This window comes from Erpetoichthys calabaricus, chromosome 5, assembly GCF_900747795.2.
Source record: "Erpetoichthys calabaricus chromosome 5, fErpCal1.3, whole genome shotgun sequence".
Classification (NCBI taxonomy): domain Eukaryota; kingdom Metazoa; phylum Chordata; class Cladistia; order Polypteriformes; family Polypteridae; genus Erpetoichthys; species Erpetoichthys calabaricus.
In genome coordinates, this window is record NC_041398.2 from 47277568 (window position 1) to 47300331 (window position 22764).

Here is a 22764-nt window from a genome sequence, read left to right on the forward strand (position 1 = left end):
GCTGGAATACTTGGAAATTCTGGCAGATGTTCAGAAGCTCTTTGCATAGCTTGGAATTGCATGCAAAATTGCAAGACGTGCTTAAGTAACCTTTTAAAGTCACAGTGGGCAATCAAAATCAAACAAATCCCTGAAGTACAATATGTTGTACATCCTTCACCCCAGGAAAACAGTAGTTTTATCCTTAGGTAAACCATAATTGACCATATATAAAATCCACCATTACTTCCATGCGTAAAATCTATCAATCCATTCCTTTCTGAATGTGCTTTGCTCCAGTACAAAGAAGCATAAAAGTTAAGCTTGTAACTTTTGTTCATGATCTGGATCAGAGAGAACTGATAAGAAGTGTGTGTGTGGACTAACAGTACCAAATGCAAAAATCAGTTTCTCTCAGGCTAAAATGTTACTACTGTATATTCAATAAATGACACACACATATATTTTTCTGTTTATGTTCAATCAGTTAAATTGAAATAAAATATTCATTTATACATACTATATATAGTTGACTGTGATGAATGCAAGTGTCTAGATGAAGTGTCAGGGTGCCACACAGGTCATCCATTTACTTGAATTAATTAACAGCCACACGATATTGAAATAATGAACAAAAAGTTGTGCTCTGCCAACCACTGACTGCAGTTAGAAGGTATGGTATATGGAGCTCTATATAGCGCCCCTTGAACCCACCAGACAGACGTCCAGGACACACATTTAAAATCACCAAGAATAATCTCTTTAGTATTCTTAAATAAAGTGCACAAAGCACCACACTCTCCACAATTCTCCAATCAATAATCAATACAATAACCGTCCTCCAACTCCCAGCAGCTCCGTCACACTCTCACCCAAATCCGGCTCCGTCAGCTGGGGTTTCGCACAGTCCTTTTAAAGTCCATGACCTGGAAGTATTTCTTCTACGGGTCAATACCACATTTTCTTTCATCAAGTGTCCCGGAAGTACTGCGGGCTTCCGTCCTCGTGACCCCGAAGTACTTCCGGGTTGGCGTAACGATAATAGTCCCCATTTCTTGGTGAGCTCCCCCAGGTGGCACCCATGGCACCCAACAGGAATGAAGAAACAGACTCCATGTCCCATTCTGCCCTGCGGGAAACCGAGGAACCCTTTCCATCCAGGGGAGCTGTCCTCTAGCGTCCCGGGGGATGTAATGCCCTGAAAAGGCTGCTTTTCTCTGATGAGGGATGTCCAGGCCAGGCTAAAACGCCTGCTGTCCATCACAAAGGTTAAAGAATATCTATCTATCTATCTATCTATCTATCTATCTATATCATCTATCTATCTATCTATCTATCTATCTATCTATCTATCTATCTATCTATCTATCTATCTATCTATCTATAGTGGTAAAAGGCACTATATTGCGCCCGACCTGACACAGACTCACACTGAGGCATGTGTAAAAGCACAAGGATCTTTTATTTTTCTTCACCTGTGGGGCACGTCTTCCCCGTGAACCCCATAGGCAATACACAGTCCCAAGCACTTAATCAAAACACACAATCCTCCACCTTGGCACCACCACTCCTCCCAGGCATCCTCATCCTCTTCCTCCTGATTCTGGCTCCTGAATGGTGGTTGCTGGCCCCTTTTATAATTCACCCGGAAGTGCTCCAGGTGCTTGATTGGCTTGTTCCGGCTGCACTTCCGGGTGTGGTGCATACGTGGCCCACAGGGCCGCAGGAGTCCCAGCTACAGCACCCCCTGGCAGTGCCTGCGGGACCCAACAGGGTTTCATCCAACTCCAGCTCCCGCGGAGCCCTGCGGGAGCGCGAGGCACCTCTGCAACCCAGGGGGGCGGCCATCTAGCATCCAGCTGGAGGTATTGCACCGTCTAGGGCTGCTCTCCCTGAAGACATAGTGCCAGGGCATCCCAGCTGGGCATGGAGGCCAGCCACATGCCACAATATGTATATATATATCCTCTTTAATAAAATCCCTGTGTGCGTCCATGTGTCCGTGTGTGTGTCTTCTGGTGAAGTGCGCATGTGCGGGGCACTCTGTAATAAAGGACATCATTGCTGGGGAGAGTGCTGATTGGGTACTCGCAGCCACGCACATAAAATCCGTTGCTGGGGAGATGCCACACATACAATAATCAGCTGCATGCCAGCACAGATTAAAATACTTGCTGGGGAACTGCATAGTGCTTGCTGGAGAGACGCCACAGCCACGATAATCAGCTGCACGCCACACATTACATCAGTTCCTGGGGAGACTCTGCTGATTGCCCACTGTTGTGACAGAAAATTAAACGCATATTACGGACAAGGTGGAAGTACAGGGAAGGGCGAAATGAGTGGCAGAGTCACCGGCCTCTAGCAGATGTTTCAAAGGCCGCCTGATGCATCACACATGACAGAGAGGGCGGGACCTATAAAATATCGCGCGGCCGATCCAATCGGATTTCGGTTAATGAGGTAACACCTAAAACATAAGGCACGAAAAATCCAATCGGGTACTGAGACGCGGAGATCAGCTTCCCCAAAGAGGTGGGATTAGTGTTTGTTGTTGTGCAAGTGTTCACTCTGAGGATGTCAGATTTGCGATTAAGAAGCTTGGCCCAGTAAAGTGTAAAGTGTCAGTTGTTGAAGGGGTTTTCCTAAATATACGAATTGTCATGATATTACAATAGGATGACTTTTAAAAGTAGATTTATTTTCGCGCACATAAAATCCGTTGCTGGGGAGACACCACACATACAATAATCAGTTGCACACCAGCACAGATTAAGATACTTGCTGGAGAGACACCACAGCAGGCTAAAATAAAGAGAGGCAGGATAGGAGATCTTCAAACAGACACAACACATCAATCAACAGCCACAGAGGAGAGGATAAATGTAATATTAATTATACTTACTGTATTGTCATATACGTTTCTATTTTATTTTTATTATTATTTTACTTTAGGCTTCTTGCAAAAATATTTTTGACAAAAAAAATTAAAACAAGAAACAGAATGAGGTCAAGGTCCCTTGCCATTTAATATAGACTGTTCCTGCTAATGTTTATGCACTACTGTTCTAGCGTCCGTTATTGTAACGGGCTTAATGTCTAGTATATATATATATATATATATATATATATATATATATATATATATATATATATATATATATATATATATATATATGTATGTATATATGAGTCTTTCCTCATACTTCTTCAGTTAACAGAATGAGACTCTTTAGAAATAAAACTTTGTCCAGATTCAGCGTTAAAAAGGTGTCTTAGCTCAAGACTAAGTTTGCAGGGCTAGGGTCCTTTTTTTCAAACTTTGTGCCTTCAATGGCTATTCTCTTTTCCTTGCAGTCATAAATCAACTACCTTTGAGCTTAGCTCCTTTTATATGGTACAGTAGAAGTCACCTAACGGGAAGTAGCAGGTTGTAGTAACCTTGTTGGGCCAAGCAACCTCTTGAGCAGTTCCTTTAGGGCTTGCTTTTAGACAGATAGATAGATAGATAGATAGATAGATAGATAGATAGATAGATAGATAGATAGATAGATAGATAGATAGATAGATAGATAGATAGATAGATAGATAGATAGATAGATAGATAGATAGATAGATAGATAGATAGATAGATAGATAGATAGATAGATAGATAGATAGATAGATAGATGTGTGTCCATTATAACCTGTTTCTAACAGGTTTTAAGATTTTATCAATCCTCTACCTTGAGGTAATATAGAGAATGACATTCCAAGCAAATTTTCCAAACTGGTTTTAAAACAACACAAGTGTAATGCAAAAAATGATTGTTTTGCACCCATCATTTTTTCATTTTATTTGTTTTCTGCTTGTTTCATTCTTCATTCTGTTCTCTCTGTGATCCCAGATAGTCATATTGATATCTGCTGTGATCCTTGAGATACAATGCTTAATATTATCCAGTGTAGACTGTGACTTTGCCCCCTTGATGAACAGCGTAAGAGCTGGCAACACTTTGTTTTGGGTAGCATTGCTTTGCTGCTTGATAAACTGTGGCCGCCAATGTCAAACTTGATCTTGGCAGTGGGATTACATAGTTGAAGGCTTTCAAAGAAACAAAAACATACTTGAACACTAGTGCGCTGTCTCCATGCAGAGTGAACAGTGACATACAGTATCACTTTAGCTTTCCCTCAAATAATTACTACCAGCCCACTTGGCATTGAAGAAGATTGACAGCAACAGTAAATGTATCCAGAGCAACAGGGAAGGCTGAAGGCAAACACACAAGTTATTTGAGAAGTTATAAAAGCAAAATTAAATTCTGATTAGACAGAGAACATACAGTATGGAGTAATATGGAAGTAGGCAAACATTAAACAGGGAAGAGGCACATCAGTATTTGGAGAGAACGAGGTAAATAAATATTGTTTGTGCAGAATGAAAAAGTCATTCTCTGCATTAGTTTTACACGATGATTACCAATTAACCTCTATATAAATGAATGACTTAAATAAGAGGAACATGGTAGCAATATGGTTAGTTCACCTCCCTCACAATTCCAATTTCCTGAATTTGGACTCTGACCTAATTACCATCATAGCAGCATTTACTCATTCTCTTCATGTTTGTGTACTTTTTTTTGGGCTACCCAGTTTTCTCCCATATCCTAAACACAGACCTGTCATGTTGAGTGGTAAACTTCAATTTGTCCCGCCATGAGTGATGTGTACAGTAAATGTGCCCCACAGTAAATTGCTTCATGTCTTTACCCAAAGGCTGCCAGGTTGGATTCCTGGCTGCACAACACAAAAATGAAATAAGCAGGTTCGGAAATTGACTTAAATTAATGACTTCTGTCACTTTGCAACTTCTTTCCTTTATAAAATATTTTTATGGGCAAAAAAAATAGATTATCTCATGAAAGTGTTTATTAAAGTTGGTGGAGGATCAAGAACATGTCATATCAGTGCTTTGAAATGTATTTGTTATCCATAGATGGGTTGGCCTCTATTTTGGTTTTGAGAGTGTTCAGTTGTGGATACTTTGTGGTGCATCAACAAAAGCAGGGAAAATAAGTATTGAATGCATCAACGTTTTTCTCAGTAAATATATTTCTAATGGGGCTATTGACATGAAACCTACACTAGATGTCGGTAACAACCCAAGTAAACCACACATACAAAGAAATCAAAACAAATAAGTCCATAAATTAAGTTTAAGTTAACAATTTAAAAATCAGTGGGGGCAGTCATGCTTTCAAGCTGGATTTGTATGTCAAAAACAGACAGTGACCCTGAAATAGACTTGACTGACTTGTGAAACAGAGTTTTATGACAGTAAGAAGGCCAGCGTGACCTAATCTCAATTGTCTAATTGGTGCATAACAGGCATGTTTTCTGGGGTTAATCAAGTAACAAATTTCTAAGTCAGTAATAGGGTACTAAAGATCATCTATTAATGGTCATTAAGGCAGAGTGGAAAATCCAGCTGAGGGTTAATGTGCTCACATCGGTTTATCTTGAGTGAAGACCATTGCAGCAGCATTCTGAACCTATTGTGACCTGTTGAATTTTTATGTAGGAAAACCGTGAAATAGGGAATCTCAGTAGTCCACACAGTAAATGATTAATGCATGCAAAAATCTTTCAAGACATTGCTTCTAGAGTCTAAGTCCCAAACTCCTGATGCTCTATAGATGACTAAATAAAGTTTTAATTACAGCACAAACGTGAGATTCAAAGCATGAGTCTAGGGTCAATCACAGAGGAAGATGGGAAAGTTTCATAAGTGGTCAAGAGTTCTAGTGAATAGTAATTCAGGTTTGAGTGGATTCAGTTGGAGTAAACATGCAGACATCTGGGCTCTTATGCTGTGAACATTATACAGTATGTAACTTTGAATTTCAGTGATGATCCTTCTTAATCCACAAACACTTAACAGCCAAAGAAACAATCAGTAATGTTACTGAAACACAAAATTCAAAACAGTTTGCATGCCTAACGAATATGTAAAAGGAACATGCAATGTGATAAGCAGCTAACTGATTTTTTTCACTTAAAAGATTATATTTGAAGCTAAAGTGGTTTGTTAGTTTCAGGCAGCAAATACCGTATATTGCGTACTACTTTGGTTTTCAGGTAGTTGCCCACAATGCTTTTTAAAATTATATTACCCACGGACTTCCACTTCTGTTTTAGAAAATTTCACAATACGATGTTTAATGCTTTAGAGAATGAAGGACACTGCCTACAAACTGGTGAAATGTGTAGTTTTTGTTGAATAATCCAGCTTTCCTATCACATTCTCTCCTTTTCTGTAAAAATCTAAAGAGTTAGTTGAACCTCCATTGAAAACTGAAAAATAGCTGAAGGGTCAGTTCTACAAATTTGTACAAATTTTAGAAATTTGGATTTAAATATTTACAGCAGAAACTGGATCTAGACTGCAGTTTTCTTGTTTTAAAAAATTATTCATCCTTCTTTATTAATCACCTTGCTTTTTATGTCCTGTTTTTAATCCAGGAGAGCCGGAGTTTCGGTATGTAGCTGGAATGCATGGTAATGAGGTTGTTGGCCGGGAGCTCCTGTTGAACCTAATGCAGTACATGTGCCGGGAATACAAGAATGGAAACCCCCGCATCGTCAGGCTGGTGGAAGAAACACGAATTCACCTCTTGCCATCCATGAACCCTGATGGATATGAGCAGGCATACAAAAAAGTAAAGTGAGCCTTACTTTGGGGATTATGTCCTAACTGTTTATCTAGTTAGATATTTGTGTTATTTATAGATGACATCATGTTAAATAATGCAGTCTGAGGCAAGATACATTTTAAGTGGCTGTACCAAAAACCCACTCAGCACGTATCCCTATTAGGCATGAGATGATACACTTAATTTACATACAATACATATTGCTATACAGCCGTAACAATATAGTACATTCTCTGAATACCAGACAAAATATATATATACCAGTAACGGCTTATTGTACTATAACGTGCAGTGAATACACTTGACTTGAGCATTCCTAGTTTTCATCCTCTTTCTTTTTACATTTAGCATTCATTTGCTCAGAGGTTGATGCGCTTGCTGCTTCCTGAGCAGCTCTTCTTGTCTCCACCCTAGCGGCCCGCTTCTTCTCTTCTTTCGTTGGCATCTTTTCACGTTAAAACTGATTAAGTCAGTGTTTGTGTTGCAATTACTTAGTACATTTTCCTTAATTTTTCACTTAAGATGGCACTTAAGTGTTTAATCTGCCTTAAGAATGATTTAAGATATGAGAGGTAGAGGAAGTGACGGTGGTAGGGAATGAGAACGGCGCCCATATGCATGCGCTCCCCTGCTGGCTGCTGCTGAGAGTAAATTCTACAATAAAATAAAATAAAAATAAAAAGAGTAATAAAAATCATCACCCCGTAAGCGGACAATAGAGGTCACATAGTATATGTGTACCAAATTTCAGGTCAATAGTTCAAATGGTTTGCGAGCTACAGGTGATTTAAAATCCTGGACAGACAAATGGACAACCACGGTACCGTATTATATAAGAAGATATTACTTTAGTAAAAAAAAACCTTGAACCCAATAAAACACAAAATATGCATTTAAAACTATGTAAATGTATAAATGGAAAGTGAATGTGAAATGATACCCAACTGTATCTCTCCTCCTGCACACTTCTCTAAATTAACTCTTCTGTTTGAAATTTTGTCTTGCAAGCTAAAAGGTGCTGCTATTTATAATGCATGGCGTAAATATGAGATACTGTACGTTTATATTTATATTTATATTGATGGTGGTGTGAATTTCCCCTTAGGATTAATAAAGTATCTATCTATCTATCTATCTATCTATCTATCTATCTATCTATCTATCTATCTATCTATCTATCTATCTATCTAAGACAGTGTGACTAATGCCTTAAATAGATTCTAGAAATTACCGGCAATAAAATTTTACAAAATAATGCAATCAGTATAGAGTATATACAATGCAATATATATGGGCACAGACCCATCATAAACACTGGGGAAGGGGCAAAAAACTCTAGGCTACAACATAGATAATAATCCAATAATAATAATTCTTAAACTGGCATAGCATAGGAGATGCAGATGTAGCAAAGAAAAAATCAATGATAAACACGGCCAAAGGACTGCAACTGTAGACTTTGAATCCATAGTTAGAGACAGATTTAGTTCAAACTATGAGCACAGATATAGCTCAGATGAGTTTACATTAAAACTTCTGATAAAACTCCACAACTGTTCTACTCTGTTGCTCACCACCATCAATGACTTGCTCTTGGAATGTGAAAAAGGTTCTTCATAGTTTCACTGGAAAAACTGATGCTGTGCATTGATTGGATAGTGATTAATTATTTGCATCCATTAGTGGCGATATAGTAAACAGGAATCATGGGTAAACAGTAGAACATTAGAAAAATTTTACTTGAGAACAGGCCATTCAGCCCAACGACGCTTTCCAGTACTGCCCACTTCTCCAAAATAACATCAAGCCTAGTTTTAATAGTCCCTAAACACCTATTATTTTTTACACTATTTGGTGACTTATTCCATGTGTCTATGGTTCTCTGTGTGAAGAAAAACTTTTCGTAATGTTTGTGAGAAATTCACCCTTAACAAGATTCTGTGTCCCCTTTTTGTTGTTGAACTCATTTTAATGTAACAGTCTCAATCCACTGTACTAATTCTCTTCATAATTTTAAACACTTCAATCATGTCACCTCACCAGTGTGTTTTAAAGCTTAAGTACAACCTCCTTTGACTTGTACTCTGCATATTGTGCTATATAACCTGACATTCTGTTAGCCTTCTTAATGAATTGTGGACACTGACTGGAAGTTGATAGTGATGAGTATACTACTATTACTAGGTCCTTCTCATAATGTGTACTTTCAAGTTTAAGACCTTCCATTGTGTATTCACATCTAACATTTTCACTTCCTACATATACAGTGCATCCGGAAAGTATTCACAGCGCATCACTTTTTCCACATTTTGTTATGTTACAGCCTTATTCCAAAACGGATTAAATTCATTTGTTTCCTCAGAATTCTACACACAACACCCCATAATGACAACGTGAAAAAAGTTTACTTGAGGTTTTTGCAAATTTATCAAAAATAAAAAAACTGAGAAATCCCATGTACATAAGTATTCACAGCCTTTGCTCAATACTTTGTCGATGCACATTTGGCAGCAATTACAGCCTCAATTCTTTTTGAATATGATGCCACAAGGCTTGGCACACCTATCCTTGGCCAGTTTCGCCCATTCCTCTTTGCAGCACCTCTCAAGCTCCATCAGGTTGGATGGGAAGCGTCAGTGCACAGCTATTTTAAGATCTCTCCAGAGATGTTCAATCGGATTCAAGTCTGGGCTCTGGCTGGGCCACTCAAGGACATTCACAGAGTTGTCCTGAAGCCACTCCTTTGATATCTTGGCTGTGTGCTTAGGGTCGTTGTCCTGCTGAAAGATGAACCGTCGCCCCACTCTGAGGTCAAGAGCGCTCTGGAGCAGGTTTTCATCCAGGATGTCTCTGTGCATTGCTGCAGTCATCTTTCTCTTTATCCTGACTAGCCTCCCAGTCCCTGCTGCTGAAAAACATCTCCACAGCATGATGCTGCCACCACCATGCTTCACTGTAGGGATGGTATTGGCCTGGTGATGAGCGGTGCCTGGTTTCCTCCAAACGTGATGCCAGGCATTCACACCAAAGAGTTCAATCTTTGTCTCATCAGACCAGAAAATTTTCTTTCTCATGGTCTGAGAGTCCTTCAGGTGCCTTTTGGCAAACTCCAGGTGGGCTGCCATGTGCCTTTTACTAAGGAGTGGCTTCCGTCTGGCCACTCTACCATACAGGCCTGATTGGTGGATTGCTGCAGAGATGGTTGTCCTTCTGAAAGGTTCTCCTCTCTCGACAGAGGTCCTCTGGAGCTCTGACAGAGTGACCATCGGGTTCTTGGTCACCTTCCTGACTAAGGCCCTTCTCCCCCGATCGCTCAGTTTAGATGGCTGGCCAGCTCTAGGAAGAGTCCTGGTGGTTTCTAACTTCTTCCACTTATGGATGATGGAGGCCACTATGCTCATTGGGACCTTCAAAGCAGCAGATATTTTTCTGTAACCTTCCCCAGATCTGTGCCTCGAGACAATCCTGTCCCGGAGGTCTACAGACAATTCCTTTGAGTTCATGCTTGGTTTGTGCTCTGACATGAACTGTCAACTGTGGGACCTTATATAGACAGGTGTGTGCCTTTCCAAATCATGTCCAATCAACTGAATTTACCACAGGTGAACTCCAATTAAGCTGCAGAAACATCTCAAGGATGATCAGGGGAAACAGGATGCACCTGAGCTCAATTTTCAGCTTCACGGCAAAGGCTGTGAATACTTATGTACATGTGCTTTCTCAATTTTTTTATTTTTAATAAATTTGCAAAAATCTCAAGTAAACTTTTTTCACGTTGTCATTATGGGGTGTTGTGTGTAGAATTCTGAGGAAAAAAATGAATTTAATCCATTTTGGACTAAGGCTGTAACATAACAAAATGTGGAAAAAGTGATGCGCTGTGAATACTTTCCGGATGCACTGTAATTCTTCACATTTACTTACATTAAATTTCATCTGCCAGAAATCTGCCCAACCCTGTATGCTGTCCAAGTCCCTCTGTATTGATTCAACGGAATCTAGATTATCTATCAGTCCACCTAGTTTGGTATCATCTGAAAACTTAACTTGCCTGTTATTTTTATTTGTATCCTATCATTAATATATATTATAAATAGCAGCGGCCCTACCATTGACCCCTGTGGGTCACCACTCTTAATATAACCCAGTTAATAATAAGGTTCCTTGCACTATAACACACTGCTACCTACGTTTTAGCCAATTCTGCACCAGTCTACACACTACACCCTAAACTCTCACTTCTTATAGTTTGATACCCAACTTTCATACTCTTTTGAAAGTCAAGATAAATAATATCATATGGACTACTCTGGTCATATCTTTTTGTTGATTCCTTATGGAATTCCAGTATGTTGGTGAAACATGACTTCACTTATCTACACCCACACTGGCTGTTCAGTAAAAGTCAGTAAAAATGTTCTTGCCATGTGTTGATCAATCTTATCCTTAATAATTGTGTCCATTGATTTACCTATGATGCACTTTAAGCTTACAGGCCTATAGTTACATGGATCTGTCAAAACATCTTTTTTATATAATGAGTAATATTTAACATTTTATAGTCCTTCAGAAGTTTCCCAGTGCACAATGACTTCCTAAAAATATGCTTCAAGGGTTTATATATGTATTCACTTATCTCCTTAAGCACTCAAGGATAAATATGATATGTTCTTGGTGATTTGTTTGATCTTAGCCTATTTAATGTAAGTAGTACTTCTCCCTCTACAATCTTCAAATCCCTCAGTACCTCCTTAGTAGTCCCTGATACTGCTGGGAGGTTATCCACTGTTTCACATGTGAAGACCTCAGAAAATGCAAGTTTAGAGTATCTGCTATTTCATTGTTTGTACATTTTAGTTCCCCTATACAATTCCTGCTGTACTTCACCTCCTGCTTGACTTTTATTTTACTACTAAAATACTAAAAGAATCTCTTTAGTCATCTTTCAGCTTACTTGCTATATTCTTTTCAGCATCTCTAATATCCTTCTTAATGGTTGTCCTCTATAATTCTCATTACAGTTATTAGTCTTATACTCTTTATACAACTGTTTTTAACTTTTCAGTTTCTCTTTTATCTCCTTACTTACCCACTTCAGATTTTTTTTTATTTCCTACTAAGTCCAAATTATGGGATGTACCTGTCCTGCATTATGAAACATTTTTAAACCTAATCTATTGCTCCTTGACAGTTTTTATACTTACAAGCTTATCCCAGTGTATCTCTTTAAGACTTTAAAACACCTGTTCAAAATGTGCCTTACTAAAATTAAAAACAGTTTTAGTCTTTCTTTCCGCACCCTGCCAAAACACTGAGAATTGAATTATATTATGGTCACTTGACTCTAGCAGTTCAATCACCTCTACACCTGGAATTCTATCCTGGTTATTAGAAAATACTAAATCTAGACAGGCTTTTCCCCACATTGGTGCTTTAACATACTGTTTTAAAAAACAGTTGCCGAATAGGTCTAAAAACTTAGCTCAGTTAATTTTCAGTTAGTTTAATTCCCCCATGACTATAATATCCCCTTGTAAACTTGCTTTTTTAATATTATTAAAAAGATGTTCATTGAAATTAACATCTGTATTGGGGGGTCTATGGCACATTCCTAAAATAAGGCCTCTTTCCCTAATGCTTTGCAGACGAATCCAAATGTCCTCACTAAGATGTGATTCATCCTCCAACTGAAGAACACTTGCATTTAATTCTGTTTTACATAAACAGCAACGCTCCTTCTTTTCTTTTCTTTCTCTCCTTGCTAAAAATGTGTACCTATCTATGTTGTACTCATCGCCATCTTTGTTATTTAGCCAGGTTTCTGTTATTGCTATAATAACACAATTATGCTAATCCAACTCACTTGTTTTTTTTTATAATTCTAAGCTATTTTATGTGTTACTTATTTTACTTTTCCTCTTAAACTTTGGGTTAGGATTTGTATTACTATGCATACTTTGCATATTTGTTTTTACACTATAGTTCATCTCATCATGTACAGTTCTAAACCTGGCCTGTCTTAAACTCCCTGCCGACAATATTCCCAAGTTTAAACAATCCTCAGCTAACCTACTCATATGTCTTCCAAACACATTGTTGCCTCTCTGGTTCAAATGTAACTCGTCACGGTAGAACAGGTCCCATTTCTCCCAATGCCTCATAAACCTATAATATTCTGTCCTACACAAGATTTGAGCCATGTGTTAGGCCTGCTAATATCCACAGTATTACTTAGTTTGGCATGTGGCACAGGGAGAACTTCAGAGTGGACTAAATGTTTAAAAATAATCATTATATGTCTATTTCATTGAATATTGTGTTTATGATATGCTAGCCAGTTTAGTACAAGGGTCTAATTGTAATCTTTATAATTATTGTTTAAGGGGCTGCATACAGAATTATAAATGTACTGTCACCATCATTGTAAGCTACTTTGTAGGTTGGTGGGTTAAATTGACAGCCACTCTAAAAGAGATTTTTTATGTTATTGTTCAAATTTAATATATTTTTCACTCATATGATACAGATTTGATCTTTTTAAAGAAATGTGAAATGAAAAAGAGAAAATAAGAAGGAACATTTGCAGTTGCTACATGTTTTCTGCAATGTCTTGCCTCAAATGCTCAAACACATCCTGTACTGTACGCAATTAGAAGTAAGCATGTAGCTCATATTTGTTTATTAGGTTGTACCTGTCTGATTAATACATTTTTATTCATTTTGCAGATTCATATCACATTTGAATCACTTGCAAAACATATTTGAATAGTCAAAGAAAAAAATTATATATGATCCAAGAAATGGAATTGGAACACATTCAACTGCAGTCTGATTGTAGCCTCAGTATGCTGTAGCAACATACAGAGTCAATCACAGGCGGTATGGGCTTCCCAAATCATTTTTACCATTATGACTTTACTCTATCATTGTTCCAGAATTGATCAATAGAGCTTCTGCAGATATGTAAAAATCAGGAAAATGAACGCGAACGGACCAATGTGTGGCTTCAAAATGTGCATTTGCCATTTTGATTCTTGAACGCTCATAGTGTGTTGAGGTATATATAGAAAACTGCATTATGTAAAATTTGAAACTTTAAAAATGTAAATATTTCTTTCAATTTTTCATATAGTATATATGTGAAAGTCACTGGATTTGTATTTAATTCTTAAGGTTTTGTATTATTATTTTGTAATGTTAAAAAAAAGAAAAAGTTATGTGAAAATGCCACCCTTACTGAAATCCTCCTAAGGCGTGCCTTGTCGCCTCACCCTGCGTGCCCTGAAGTAGGAATCCAGTTATTCTTGGCAAGAGATGTCTATGATTATCATCATTATAAACATACATTTTATGAAATACTTAATGTACTTTCACCATGTGAGAACTTTAAAGGTTTTGATTTCAAATACATTTACTTGGAAAACAGAAAGAATTTTATTATATAAAGTAAAACATTTAATCATTAAATATCATTGTTTTGAAATAAGGCATGTGTGAGCAATATAAAACAAGAATATTTGCAAAATGCTAAAAAATGTTAAATGGAAACATACATGCATTCCATTTTCTAAATCTGCTTATTTCAGTAAAACTGGCTTTAAAATTGAACCACAGTGATTCAGAAATCTTTAATATGGACACTTGGCAAAGATGCTTTTAAGATTTAATGAAAGACTTAATATGTGCACAAATTGCTAATGTGAAGTTTTCACCATCATCAGCATTGACCAAGAAATTAGAGCGGAAACTTTATTACACTGCTGATTATTCTGTCTGACAGTGGAGTGCTTTCTGGGACCTAGTTTTACTAGACGACAGCAGCTAAATGTATTGAGTTTAAGTTATTATCGTCAGAGTCTGCAGAACTTTATTTCACATTGAGACCTTGAGGACTTCACATTTTCATACAAGGTTCAGACAAAAGCCTGAATTTTCATATAAAATCACTTTGTTGTCTCATCCAGATAAGTATATGTTTTTATCTGTCTTCCTATTTGTATGTTCACCCACAGCTCTGTCTGTTGTTATTTTCTACATAGGGATCTGAACTCTCCGGTTGGGCACTTGGACGCTACAGTTATGAAGGAATTGACATGAACCACAATTTTGCTGATCTGAATTCTGTGATGTGGGATGCACAGGAGAGAGAAGGGGATGAGAAAAAGGTTCCTAATCACTACATCCCCATTCCTGAATATTATACCTCTGAAGATGCTCTGGTAAGGTGCTATTGCTCTTAAGTTTTAATGGAACAATCAAAAAAAGTTAAGGATAAGGATTGAGAAATGTTATTCAATATTCTAGCACCCTAAAACCTCTGAAACGTTGAGCCCTGGACAGAAAAGTGTGGGGGAATATTTCTGATGTGCTTAAAGCCAATGCCACATTACACGACCACTAGTCAGAGGGGATGTCATACTTGACAAATGCCGTTGTTCATCCCATCACAGGGAATGTCAAATTACCTGACTGTAGGAAAGCTTTCCTTCAGAGTTTTACAATTCTAGAGTATCGTGAGCTCAACTCTTTTTCTGGTGCCCACGTGAAGTGTTTTCATAAATAATAAAGAAAATAATAATGTACTGTGAAGGTACAAAAGAGCAGAGGAGTCCTCAGAAAAAGTTGGGAGACCTACTGGGCCACCTTGTTTAATGTTAGAGTCCAAACAAGGGAACTGAAAATAGTACTCGTAGGTGCGAAATCAGAAAAGAGGCATCAACACTGCATCACTAACCTATTTGGATTCTCTAATGATATTTCCCTGTTGAGAAGATCAGGTTCAGGGATATCCGACATGCGGGGACACTGCTCCTAGTATGACACCATTCCTTCCAGTGACGTTGATATTTATAGTGCAGGACAGGAAGGAGTGGAGCTACTGGGTGGGACTCAGTTGCTCTTGTTGGGTGGTTTTGTCAGTTCTGAAGGAAGAGATAATGCAGTTAGCATGGGCACCCCCTCTTACCCAATACTGGTAGTGCACACTTCAACAGAGTTCGGTGGGAGATCCTCATATGCCCATGCGTTTCAGTATTCATGATGCATTTCAGCAAGGTTAAACTAGAAAGGTAAGGAATTCTATGTCACAATGATATCATGAGCAGGGTTTTCCTGATATTGAATGGAAACCCTTTGGACAGCACTGGTGGCAGTCACATATGAATTTGCACAGAAGATAATAATGAAGCTATTTACAAACAGCTCCTTGAGCATCAAAGATAACATGAGCTTATTTAGTGAAAGTAAAATAATCAGATAAGAAGATTTGCATGTTTATTGATTAATTAGGAATTTTTCTGGATTGCCTTGTGCCCTGTGCTGGCTGGGATTGGCTCCAGCAGACCCCCGTGACCCTGTGTTAGGATATAGCGGGTTGGACAATGACTGCATTAATTAAGTGTGAATTCTTTAAACTTCTGTACTGTTTACTGTGCTTTGAGTTTAGTACAGTAATTTAACTGGAATAACAAACTAGAGTATCTATAATAACAGCTCCTTATAAATAAAGGCAAGACAAAAAATAAATCCTTAAAAAATATTATTTAGCTTAAGCACCAAACTAACCCTCTAGGCAAAGGCAAAAGTCACTTTCCAACAGGTATTTTTGTTTGTATTACATACTTGTGGTGAATTTTCAGCTCGTTTCATGTATTGATCCTAGTAATTTAACTGGAATTGTGCTGGACTAGGATCCTGTTGTGTCCATGTCCAGATCCTCCCTTCTGGTGGTTGATCTCACAATACTGCAAGTGAGGTCAAGTAGGTAAGACAAAGAACACATCTTACTGCAAGCTTGATGTTTGTTTCTGTAGCAAAAGTGTTAAGGAACACTCCAAATTCCAGAGGGATCACCTCCTGTAACTTCAAGCTAAATTTTCTTTTCCCATTCATCAGGTTGCATTAGAGACACGAGCAGTGATAAACTGGATGCAAGAAATCCCATTTGTCCTTAGTGCCAACTTGCATGGTGGGGAGTTAGTGGTCACCTACCCATACGATATGACTAGGGACTGGGCTCCAAAAGAGCTGACACCCACACCAGATGACAGCTTCTTCCGTTGGCTGGCAACAGTGTACGCAACAACAAATCGAGTCATGTTAGACCCCGATCGCAGGCCCTGCCACAATGAAGACTTCATGAGAGAAAACAACATAATCAATGGAGCCAACTGGCACACTGTACCAGGAAGTAAGTATTAACTTTTTTAACCTTTTTTCCAAAATATTAGCTGTGCTGATTGATATTGTTTAACATACATAAAAAGAAATTTACACTGTTCAGGACAACAATAATGAAAAAAAGGTGACGCACATTTATATGGAATCAAGGCAAGCCAACTGTTGTGGCTTGTATGCACCAAAGAACCGCTAATTCCCCCCAATCCATTTACACTTCAAAAGCATGTATTTGAAAATTTAGCAATAATCAAAATTGTCTATTAACTGCGGTTTGCATGAAATGCAAAATGTGAAAGGTCTGCAGTTTCAGCAGCTAGTAGCCTCCTTGTCTTCTGAACAGCCAGGAACAGCCAAAAGCCTCATATTGAATCTGATGTCTAGAAAATTTATATCGACAACTGCATTGCATCAAAATGCACTTGACCTTCCATATTTGCTGATATTACACACCATCTGCAGTATTTTCAACAACTACCACAAGAGGATCTTCACAGATGGGCCTTTATCCCGATCCAGAGAGTCAATGATTTGCAGACCCTTTTTTTAACAACCACATTCATCACTACACCCCAGTGCATACGAGATATGTCCAAAAAATGAAAAAAGCAGGTGCAGGAAAAGTACTGATGTACCCCTGTCTGCAGATATTCATTTTTTTAATTTCTGTTCATAAACTCACAATTTTGTAGCATTTTCTTTTGATGAAGTTAGGCATTTCTGCAAATATTGTGCTAAGCCATCCTTCGAAGACATTTAATATACCCCTATGAAATGAATGTTGAACTTAGAGATTGAACACAACTTGATTATCAAATTAATAAGAAGAGTGAGAGAAACTGTGAAAACTGCTAGAGCTTAACACTCCGCTTGTTTTTTTTTTGTGTTTGCTGTTCTTTATTGACATACATATTGTGATTTATTTAAATTAATAGTTGCTCATTACAGTGTTGTCTCACAATTTATCATGTTACAAATACGTGTGTATTTATGTGACACATTTTACAACATTAGGACAATCTAGATGATAACAGGCCATTTAGCCCAACAAAGCTTGCCAGTCTTAGCCACTTAATTCTTTCAAAATAACATCATATCTAGTTTTGAAATTCTCTACAGTCCTACTGTCTACCACAATTCTTGGTTGCTTATGTGTCTGTAGTTCTCTGTGTAAAGAAAATCTTACTAATTTTTCTGCGGAATTTACCCTGTAAAGGCTGCTGTTTCCAACTGTGTCCCCATGTTCTTGATGAACTCATTTTAAAATAACAGTCTTGATCCACTGTGCTAATTCCCTTCACATTGTAAACACTTCATTCATGTATCCTCTTAATCTTCTTTTGCTTAAACTGAAAAGGCTCAGCTCTTTTAATCATTCATCTTACTTCATCCCCTGTAGCCCTGGAATGAGCCTAGCCACTCATCACTGGACCTTTTCTAGCACTGCTATGTCCTTTTTGTAGCCTGGAGACCAAAACTGCACACAGTATTCAAGATGAGGCCTCACCAGTGCATTATAAAGCTTGAGCATAACCTTCTTGGACTTGTACTCCACACATCATGGCACTATATAACCTAACATTTGGTTTGCCTTCTTAATGGCTTCTGATCACTGTCTGGCAGTTGATAGCGATAAGTCCACTATGACTCCTAAATCCTTCTCATAAGGTGTATGTTTGATCTTCAGACCTCCCATGGTGTTTTCAAATTTATCCAAATTAAGATTCCAATTCAAGTGCATAGTATAAGATTTGCCAAATCTTTAGCGCCATCATATGAAAGTCATGTGCTCAAGTCAGTGGTGACGACCAAACATAAGAACATATGAAGTTTAACAAAGTGTGAATAGACTAATTAAACCAAGCTCTTTTGATTGACAACAGACAATTTTTAAAATTTGCTAAGTTTCCTGGATCAACTACATTTCTTACATATTTATTGCAGTATGATTGAGTGTAGGGATGGGGATGGATGAGCTCTTTGATACTCTGGCATCCCGTCCTGGTTAGGCTGAAGCCACCTTCAACCCTGTAACTGTAAAAGTAGACTTAGAAAACATATAGATGTGACAGGTTTATGAAACAAGGGAAGGTCCCAATGCAAGCCATACCAAAAGGAAAGAAGAATATAGAACTAAACCCCTTTGGAGAGCTAAGTAAAGGAAAGTAAAATGCTGGATTTCTGTGTTGTACAAACTGGTGAGGAAGGCAGGATTTATTGTTGGCACGTTGCTGGACAGTTTGACATCTGTGGCAGAGCGACGGGCACTGAGCAGGCTCCTGTCAATCATGGAGAATCCACTGCATCCACTAAACAGTGTCATCTCCAGACAGAGGAGCAGATTCAGCGACAGACTGCTGTCACTTTCCTGCTCCACTGACAGACTGAGGAGATCATCCCTCCCCCACACTATGTGAATCTTCAGTTCCACTCGGGGGGCGGGGGGGGTAAACATTAATATTATACAAAGTTACTGCCTGTTATACCTACATTTTTATCACTCTTTAATTTAATATTGTTTTTTATCAATATGCTGCTGCTGGAGTATGTGAATTTCCCCTTGGGATTAATAAAGTATCTATCTATCTATCTATCTATCTATCTATCTATCTATCTATCTATCTATCTATCTATCTATCTATCTATCTATCTATCTATCTAAAGCAAAGAGAGTCTGGTAGCATGTGAAATATCCAGCATGTAAGTCCTAATCACTCTCACAACATATTAATTCACTTGGAAGGGTTTTCAAACAGTTTTAACTGTGTTATATGTAGAGACAAAACAAAAACAGTGTATGCTCTTTAACTAAATACATTTATTCTAAAATAATTAATTACTAAGAATCAATTTAATTCTTGTCAGGTATGAATGATTTCAGTTATCTGCACACCAACTGCTTCGAGGTGACGGTTGAGCTGTCATGTGACAAGTATCCGCATGAGAGTGAGTTACCAGTTGAGTGGGAGAATAATAAGGAATCCTTACTTGTTTACATGGAGCAGGTTAGTATCTAAAAAACAGTATTTTTGTGATAAAATGTCAGGTTTTATCTTGGACAATCACTTTGGGGTTTGTCAATAAATGAAACAAGGAATAAAAATATCATGTTTAGTCATTATAAATGCATCAATCATGTTTCATTTTGACAGTGAATTAATGTCTTACACAAAACAGTTAAAATATTTTTTACGCAAAGTATTTCAAATTTTCACTTGACAGAAAAACACTCCTATCTGTCATATCTTTAGCAAATAAAACAAATTGGTATTTTTGAGTATAAGAATAAGCCATTTTCACCCATTTATTGTTTAATCTCATTGAAGCAATTCATTTTATGGGTAATGTAGCCTAGTGGCTAGAGCTTCAGAAAGTTGCTGGCTAAATCTCCACCTTTGACTCATTGAAATAATCACTTAACTTGACTGTGCTCCAGCTGTAAAAAATATATATAACAGTGTACAATTTTTATTTGTAAAGAACTTTGTGCAAGAGAAAGATGCTACATATAGTGTCAAGAAAAACGTATGTGAGAATGTGAAATATTTGGAAGTAACTACATTTATGTAATAATATGTCTTAAAATATGGTCTGATCTTTATCTAAGTTACAATAATGAACAAATAAAACCTGTTTTAACAAACACACAAATTATTCTATTAGTCCTGTACATATTGAATATACTGTATCATTCAAACATTCTGAGGTGTAGGTTGGAAAAAAATATTTGGACTTCTAGGCTGATGACTTCAACCAAAGATATTTAGAGATGGGAGGAGTCCACAAAATGAAACAAGATTGGAGGTGTGGTTTAGGGAAACGTTAACCTATAAAAAAGACTCAAATATTTAGAGTTTGCTATTCAAGAGAAGCATCTGCTTTGCAAAAAGCAGATTTCAAAAGATCTGTGATTCAAGAATTGCTGGAATGGGTTACAAACTAATTAAAAAAAAAAAGAATATATCCATCAGTTTACATTTAGATAAACTGTGTATGGAAGTGGGTGTGCAGCCATGATGACTCAAAAGGCACAATGGAGAATGCTCAATGAGGTTAAAAAAGAACCCTAGAGTAACACCTAAAAGCATGAAGGAATTGCTGGAACAAGTTAATACCTTTATTCATGAGTCAGCCATACACAAAACATTGAACAGGTGTGATGTCCAAACCAGGACGCCAAAGAGGAAGCCACTGTTCTCCAAAGAACCATCACTGGATCCCTGAAATTTAGCAATGACAATTAGGAAAATGTTTTGTGGACTGATGGGACTAAGATTGAATTGTTCAAGAAGAATATGCAGCAGTACATACAGTGTTGAAAGGGCACTGCATACCAGCATAAAAACATCATACCAACAGTGAGCTATAGAGGAGAGCATCATGATTTGGGCCTGTTTTGCTGATTCTGGAGCATCATCGAGATTTAAAAAATTCCCCAGTTTATCGAGGATAACCTACAGGATAACGTCAGGGTGGTTCTGCTAGCTGAAGATATTAGAAGTTAGGTGATGTAGCAGGACAATGACCATAAACATCAAAAGTAAATCTACTAAAGAATGGCTTCAAATAAAAATCTGTATTTTGGAGTGACCAAGTCAGAGCACAGACTCCTCAAGGGAGTCGTTCACACCAGACATCCTATAAATATAGCAGAGCAGAAGCAGTGGTCTAATGAAGAGAGGTTCAAAATTCCCCCTGAACATTGTGCAGGTCTGATCTGCACCTACAGGAAACACTTGTGAGAGATTACTTCTGCCAAAGGAGGTTCAACCTGTTGTTAAATCCAAAGGTTTGCATACTTTTTCTACAACACACTGTGAATGTTTGATGGGTATGTTCAATAAAGACAAGAAGAATTATAATTTTGTGTTAGTAGCTTAAGCATATTATTTTTGTCTATAGTTATGACTTAGATGAAAATCAAATCACAGTTTATGACCAATTATTTCAGGAAACCATGCAAATCCAAAGGGATCACATAATTTGTCTTGCCACTATAAATAAAATATTACAAAATGCAAATAATTTAATAGGAGGATTATTGTTAATGCTAAATATAACTGTGTTAGGAGACACCCAAGGTTGTTACTCTGGCACATAGTTACATTTTGGTTATTTAATAATTTTTTGTTATTTAAATATACTTTTTATTTTAAGTTAATTCTGTTTTTGGTTTTGCTTTGTCTTTGTATTTATGTGATTTGAATTTTATTAATGTAATGTTATTTATTAGTTTTTCTGTTTTCTTTTATGTTAAATATATACTGTTTTTATTTTATCTGCCTTGCCTCTTGTATTTGAAACCTAAGGAGGTGGGGGCCACTTAATTAGGTATCTGGGATACTGGCACAGCAGTACTTTAGCCGAAGCTGAACAGGAATCAACAGCTTTGGCACCGTGTTGTTTTTGATTTCAGCTTTTGTAATTTGTGCTTATAATTTTGAATTCCTAGTTTTGTTCCCAACGCTTACTAAAGGTTCTAATTCTAGTTCTGTGATTTTTGTTTTTGTTTGTACATTGATGGTACAATGAAACAAATTCATAGGCAGATATTTGTCTTTTACTGGTGCTCAGAACAGAGCTGGTTCCTTCATTACGCACTGGTGTGCAGCCTGGGAAATTAGATGACTTCTAAATGACCCTGAACTGGATTAAACAGATTATATATAAAGTGTTTGTACTGATAATTTACTTTGTATTGCTCCAAACATACATTTGTGTGGCTATGTTTGCATGTGCAGTATTCAGTACAGGTCTGGCATCCAGTGTAAAAAGACAGCTTTAGCCCTTTTTGTTAATGAATTGGACACATGAGCAATGATAATGAATAGATAGATGAATTTATTGTGTTGCTTTTACAGCACGGCCGCTTCACATATACTTACTGAATATGTGCTGTACATATGCATTGAGT

At 37.5% G+C, this 22764-nt stretch overlaps 1 protein-coding gene across 1 annotated transcript in view; it reads left to right on the forward strand.

Moving 5' to 3' along the window:
- Window positions 1–22764, forward strand: part of LOC114651657 (probable carboxypeptidase X1) — a 115331-nt gene that overhangs the window by 90518 nt on the left and 2049 nt on the right. The window contains exons 8-11 of the mRNA XM_028801492.2: window positions 6484–6680; window positions 14714–14893; window positions 16569–16863; window positions 19716–19855. Of these exons, the coding sequence (XP_028657325.2) occupies window positions 6484–6680; window positions 14714–14893; window positions 16569–16863; window positions 19716–19855 (812 nt within the window). The remainder of the gene's footprint in view (window positions 1–6483; window positions 6681–14713; window positions 14894–16568; window positions 16864–19715; window positions 19856–22764) is intronic.